The 7,500-nt window shown below is 38.7% G+C and overlaps 1 protein-coding gene across 1 annotated transcript; it reads right to left on the reverse strand.

The window, feature by feature from the left end:
- Positions 1 to 1,543: 1,543 nt before the first annotated feature.
- LOC124283707 (transmembrane protein 179-like) lies at positions 1,544 to 7,375 on the reverse strand. The gene is made up of 4 exons (XM_046719721.1): positions 7,004 to 7,375; positions 5,973 to 6,110; positions 5,069 to 5,162; positions 1,544 to 3,861 (listed from the first exon to the last, which is right to left on the reverse strand). The coding sequence occupies exons 1-4, from the start codon at positions 7,300 to 7,302 to the stop codon at positions 3,700 to 3,702; spliced, it is 693 nt and encodes a 230-aa protein (XP_046575677.1). The 5' UTR covers positions 7,303 to 7,375; the 3' UTR covers positions 1,544 to 3,699.
- Between the last annotated feature and the right edge of the window lie 125 nt (positions 7,376 to 7,500).

Genomic DNA, 7,500 nt, shown 5'->3' on the forward strand with positions numbered 1-7,500 from the left:
ATGAGGAAAATATTTACAGCTACATCCACTTACACCACCACCACTCATAGCTCCCTGTACACCCACAACATCATGGCCCACCCTAACACCATCCTCGCCCCTATACCACCGCTAAAGTGTCAGTATCAGCAGATGATTTCTGATTTATCACTGCTTGTGGGAGCTGGACTTCAATCAGTATTAAAGTGTCGTCAATTAATTATGTTTTTCTACACTGGATTTCTCCACATTTCTGATAATAAAACAATTGCTATATCACATTTCTTAGTGAAGATAGACAAGAAGTGAGACCTCTTTTACAGAGTAAGATGGTTGTGAGTTTAAACTTCGTGTTACCCAAATGTTGTCATGTGTTAGCACAGTAATTTACATATAGCACTATTTTCCTATTCCAATGGTTGTTTTCACTGGTTATATACATGGTTTTATTAAGCCCATTTTTACCTCTACACTAATTTATCAGCCTTACAAAATCAAAATTTGGTGGAAGGTAATGGTCTTCCTAAATACACTTTATGCTGTATTTAGATTGTTAATTTTATGTATATTTTACCAACACTGTACAGACAATGAAATATTTGTACCGAATGGTCACATTTGTTTTTTGGTATTAAACTAGTCAATGACACTAGTTATTAAAATACTTAATCACTAAGATTGATGTTTGTGGTGTGTGAAGCTCGTGTTGTTAGGACAACTACATTGATTCTTTGCTCTCTATAATTTGAAGTAGCCAGACATTGATACCCAATTTTCTCCAAGAACTGAATGGTACAGTTCCTCTTTTGCAAGCAACACTTCACACTGTTAAACTATAACGAACAAAATAAAGATACCTCATAATTGTTTTCTATATGTCAAACAACGGAAGAGAATACTTTACTTCCTGTTGCTGTACATCACTTGCTCGAATCACGAACAGAATGTTGGTGCACCTATAAACATTATTTGTCTCTAAAACGTGTCTTGTTACACATCCAAATGCAAGTCAAAAGTCACAATATTCTTGTGAGAAACTAAACTTTCAAAGAAATAAAGCCCAAAGTGGACACCATCTAAATCCAAGCGTCCCATAAAGAAGAGACGACAGCTTGTTTCAGGGTTCAAAATGTGTCAGGAAAACAGGTTTTAATATCTCATCAAAGATACAATTACTTATATAATGTCATACAACAAAATACATGATGCTAAGCGAAATTCCACAAGAATACCAGGTGTCTAATTCCAATTAACATTGTTTTTTTAACCAGTTGTACTTCATCAAATGTTGTGTACCAGGCAACAACATCTTGTGACCTCTTTCACGGACTTGAACTGTGATTGGTCCATCCACCTTTCGCTCTCCAAGCAGATGTTCTGTCCACTACAGTTGAAATGACAAGACTATCACAGATAAAATCCAGGATTATATTTCAATTCTGCTGCTTATGGGGAAAATCAAGCAGCAGATCTGACACCACTTATTTCAACAGCTAACTCCAGATTTTCTTACATTAATTTAGGAAATATAATACAGATTGACATGAAAACAGACAACACGATATGAGACATAAATAGACAGTTTATTTTTCTATTATGGAATACCATACATCATACAACAGGCTTGAACCCATCAGGACATCAACTTTGACAACTTCTGGAATGGTGGGCAAACACATGCGTATCTGATAGTTGGACAGGAGTCCCCATCAGAGACACCCCACCTTGTGTAAAGTTGAAGACTTTCTTTACTCAGTGTTCGAATCCCGAGAGAGAAACTGGGTTAGTTTGATTCAGTCTCACTATAGATCTATCTATCTCCGATACAATGTCATGTCTGCTTTTTGTGGGAGAAAAACCAAAGCTGACATTGGTTGTGGACATTTATGACCTTAGTCAAACTCTTGTGTCTGGCTAAGGATAAATTTGCTTGGGTACTTGTTTCGAACCTTTATCTGAAAATTTACATGAAACTTCTTTCCTGACCTCAAGAAGCTAAACACCACGATGGTCAGAGATGAAAACCTCTTCCTGATTTGAATTATGTCACAAAATCATATTTCCTTTACAGTAAATGTGCCATTATGCTCTCTTCGTATGAGAAATATAATATATGCAGTATTTATTTTCCACAAATATCAACATATCCCCATTATAATACCCATGAAGATAAGAAAATATATACATTGAGCATTGATTAACACAGTGTTTTACAGTGAAATACTGGCAGTAATTATTAAACAGCCACTTCATGAGGTGGCACTATGCAAAGATCAAGTCTTCCAACAACTAACCAGAGTAGTAATGTGTGGATATAAAGGGCTTTGTCTATATTAATATGATTGGCCCACTGCTAATGATTAAATTACAAGAATACCATATGGTGATATCAAGGACTTGGAAGAAAAATTTGTGTACATAATACAGAATAAAATTACAGTTGTTCTAATGTCAAAAATATTTATTTAACTGAATAAATAAGGAATACGGTATCAAGAGGAATACACATTTGCAATGAAAAGTCCACAAAAACACTGGGTGTCCAACCACAAATAATATCTTTTCATCAATCTGAGCGAAGCAGTGCAGTGATTTCAAGGCCTTGTCAGCTGTGTTCCAGCTGTATCAGACCGGTAAATAAAAGTCAAACAAGGAACTGAAAACATGAACAAGCTCCCTAGCTGTTAAGTTTGTTAAAGAGTAATACAACACGAGGATTGAAATGTGGCAGAAACAATATCATAAAGCAACAACATAAATGGTCCTTGTTTTGGAGATACAGTGAGACCCCGGATATCCAGACACATTCGTTTTTATGTAAATCGTCCGGAAAACTGAATATCCGGATATCTGGATTTCTGTCATCCAGGCTTACCGTATACTACCGTCTATAAGCCGAATTTTAAGCAGTGTGTAGAAAGGATTAGCAGACCTTGTCTTGTGTCAAAACACGTGGGACACTCGTGCTTCACTTCAAACGGTCAGCGGAAGATCAAAGCTTCGTGAGGATAAGTGAGTCAATTTTGTGTTGATTTAACCGGTTGGTTTGTAAAATTTACCGTCCGGGAACGGAAACTGCATATCCGTTATAGACAGTCACTTTTATAACGTAAGAGATTGGTTTTTTTATAAAAATTGATCGGAAGGCGAGGTTTCCGGATATTTGGGGTCAAGGTATCTGGGGTCTCACTATATATCAATATGCTATCAGTGTCGTATTTCTGTCTGGGTTGTTCATGAACATTCAAGGTCTTCTGTCTTATTTTCCATCTACTGAACAGCACTACCCACCATGGGTTTGACAAACTGAAACATGCATCTCTGACAGGTAAAAAATATACAGGAAAAACAAATGACATAGCATTCATAAATCTGGATGATATGATGTTTGATCTTAAAGTATAACAAAGCAAAGATAAACATGGCCACCAGTCCAGTAACCAAAAATCTGGGAGTATTAAGTGCTTCTCTAGGATCTAAGGAATTTACAGAAACCAGTAGTCAAAATTTGGGCTTTGACTAGTAGGGTATGTCTATCTCTGTAACGTTGGATGAACTAATGTGCGGAGAAAATACACAATTTTGAATTCCTCAATGAAGACATCCACCTCAACAAAATGTAGGGCAAAGTAATACTCCTCCTTAGTAGAGAGTTCCACACCCAGTGTATATAGCACCATGACAGATGAAGATGGCTACCATCTGAATGTATAATTCAAATCACATTGGGTCCGTAGATGAGTGTCCAACTCGCTGGAGGAGACGTTCCCGTTCTCGGTTCATGCTGGTGAGGAATGTTTCCTGTCTGTGGTAGCGGTAGAGCTTAATGACTGACAGAAATGACAGCACTAACCAACAAATCCATGTTGCCCACAGACCGAACTAGAACACAAAAATACTCACTGTACACATAACAGGATAACACACTAACCCGTTAATTTCGTGGTACAAGTTTCAAACAACATATGATAAGTATACCTTTAAGAGATACAAAGGTAGGTGCTGTTTCAAAAGGAGTGAATGTGAGTGAGTGAGAGAGTTTAGTTTTATGCCGCACTCAGCAATATTCCAGCTGTATGGCGGTGGTCAATAAATAATCGAGTCTGGACCAGACAATCCAGTGGTCAACAGCAAGAGCATCTATCTAAGCAACGGGGATACAATGACATGTGTCAACCAAGTCAGCGAGCCTGACCACCCGATATCATTAGTCACCTCTTACAACAAGCATGGCACAGGGGTGGAAATAACTTTAAAATTGCTAATGTACTCCGGTACAGTGGCACATGTAAAATCACTTGCCCTGACAATTTTTCCACTATACCGGCCGTTTTCTTGTTGATCCTTTAAATAAACAACATAATTAACATTGGAAAGTCAACTGGACACCGGTACAGTGTGATATACAAATTTGCTTGCCCGACAGAAAAAAACACTGGACTCGGACGTCGGGCAATGGGTTATTTCCACCCCTGATGGCATCCAATTTTAACATTTGATCCATATTCTACAATGACAGATCAAGCGGAGGGGTACACATCATGACATGCCCCCTATTTTCAGACTCTGTATGGACCCGTGAAGATCCGGGGTAGAATAGGTCTTCAGCAACCCATGTGCTTGCCATAAAAAGGCGACTATCTTGTCGTAAGAGGCGACTAACGGGATCGGGTGGTCAGTTTCGCTGACTTGGTTGACACATGTCATCGGTTCCCAATTGCGCAGATCGATGCTCATGCTGTTGATCACTGGATTGTCTGGTCCAGACTCGATTATTTACAGACCGCCGCCATATAGCTGGAATATTGCTGAGTGCGGCGTAAAACTAAACTCACTCACTCACTCAGACTCTGTCATATGGCACTTCATGACTTGAGTAGTGTGCAACCCCCTCACTCCATCCTATTATAAATTTACCTTTACAGACTTTAGATTCTCAATGGGTTTATTTTATGTGTGAACACCTGGGTTTCGATTACCCACCTAGGTTACAATGTGTGATGCCCATTTCTGTTGTCTCATGACGTGATATTGCTGGAATATTGCTAAAGTGTAAAACTAAACTCGTTAACGCACTCTAGTTTCTTACCTGTGACATTTCAAACTCTGTGTAGTAGTTGTCGGTATTGATCAGTAGCCCTGTAGTGAACACAATCCTGCCATCAAACTGGCCATTTTCACATCTGAAGGAAGCACACACAATGTTGAATTACACTGAGAGTAAGTGAACTGAATGTTGTTACAGCCAGCAATAATTCAGCTCTATCTCAACTGTAAGTAACTGCGGCCTACCTGAGGAAATCAGCATTAGAAAGATCAAGACACATGGCTTAACACAAAGTCCTACCATGACAACAGCAATACAGACAACGTCCTTCTGGAAGTTGTAGCCAACTCTACGCTATGCATATTTTCTCCCAAAATCTGCAATTTGTTGATCTCTGTCAAGATCACTTAAAACTGTTTCTGTTGCATTGTGATATTTTCATACCAGTTGTGTCATTCTTTGAAACTTTGGGCATTCCATCTTGAGGTTTTGTCACACTCCTTTACAATAATGTAAGAGCCTCTCCATGTTCTATTTTGTGCTGCCTGTGCCCATCATCATTAACTTATAATAACAATAATTAGTCCATTTATATTGTGCTAAATCCATACCAACAGCATGCTCATATTGCAGACAGTTCATTATTACCCCAGATAACCCAAGCTGCCTATGAAGCACTGGAAGGTTATAGTCACATGACTTATCCCACCAGGTACCCATTTTCTGCTGGGTTACATAGAATTTACCTTTACTACAATAACATCATGGTTTGTTTGTTGTTTAATGCATTACTCAGCAATATTACACCTATCTGACAGCAGTCTGCAAATAACTGAGTCTGGAAGAGATGATACAGTGATTGGCATAATAAGTATTATCTACGCAATTCAGAGATGATATGTATCAACTAAGGCAAGTTGTTTTCTGGCTAATGTCGGTGACTTACTTCTCTATCTGAGACACTGGATTCGTGATGAGCGAGCACCACTCTCTGAAGCCCACACTTGCTGTGAGAGCTGTTGCAAACAGCACCACTGTCATGACGAGTGTCACAGCACAAGTAACAAATGCATCAAGCCAAGAACTGGAATAGACAGCAAAAAATAATTTTGTTAAACCACAAGTTCAAGATCAACATGTTCATTTGGGTAAAGACTTCCGCCCGTATCCCCTTAAATTTGATTCTAGTCAAATCATACTTCACTTAGTAAGGATGAGTTTTAACATGTTTCTTTAATTGTATCTGAACATACTGAAAGACATATTCAACTTTAAAAAATGCCACTCAAAGAATTTGTTCTACATCGTTAAAATTTAGGAGGGGATATGGACGGAAGTCTTACTTGTATGTAGTAACATGGCAAACAGTATCAAACAAATAAATTTATATCATCGGGTCATAGGTTTTGGGGGTGCAGTGTTTCCCTCATACAGAAAACTGTAAATACTTGGATGGCTTGATTTAAGATAAAGTTGTCACATTAATAAGTGAAGTTGCTAGAAGTTCTGACGTTGTCAGCTGTTGTACAGTTCTTCCTTGATTGAAGGAGATAATGGTCCGAGGTTATAACAGATCGTTCTATGATTTACAGCTGGGTGCCGTTCTATAAAGCGATCTTAGCGATAAGGTGACCGTAACTCCCATACTTTAACATAGACTTAAGGTAGCCTTAGCGCTAAGGTTGTTTTGTACAACGGCACCCAGGCCTGAACCGAGGCTCTATGGCAACCTTAGGGTCTGATAACCACCAGAGACAATATAATAGATTATATGGTCTCTGCACATGGGCTTGTATTGCTGAAAATAATACGTCCTGGGTCCTACAAGCGTACTCTGATATCCATATACATATACACATGGATATCAGAGTACGCTTGTAGGACCCAGGACGTATTATTTTCAGCAATACAAGCCCCTGTGGGTCTCTGTAACCACAGACGATAAATACATCAGGAATTGTTAGCTCAGTGTTTTACCTGTCAATCCCTCTACACAGATGTCGTGATTGCCAGATCATGTAGAATATCGACAAGACCATCACAGCAACACCAACGAAAACAGTAAAATTACATGCACTATTTGGTCCCCATGTTATGTTCAGTTTCACTTGAGAAATGATCGACTGTGGCATCCATGAGCCTGAACTATAGAGTAAACAGTTGCCTGAGAATTCATTCAAGTTTGACCAAACGGGAACAAATATGAAGAAAGAGAAAATAAATGACAAGAGAAACGCTGTCACTTGAGACAACACGAAAATATTTCCAAGTCCCATTGCTGGAGACAATATAAACACTATCAAAGGGGAGTGAACTCGATCGGAAGTCTCGTGACGATGAATCGGATGTTGTAAAAAAAGAAACAGTCCGAAAATTGGCCTGGTAAATTTTCAGTGCTTCATAACACTGGAAGGGACATAACTGCCGTCAGCACAAATATAAGTAAACTCCACACAGCGTTCCAAGGCGTTTTA

This window comes from Haliotis rubra, unplaced genomic scaffold (genome assembly GCF_003918875.1).
Source record: "Haliotis rubra isolate DU_JTF1 unplaced genomic scaffold, ASM391887v1 Scf32, whole genome shotgun sequence".
Lineage (NCBI taxonomy): Eukaryota > Metazoa > Mollusca > Gastropoda > Lepetellida > Haliotidae > Haliotis > Haliotis rubra.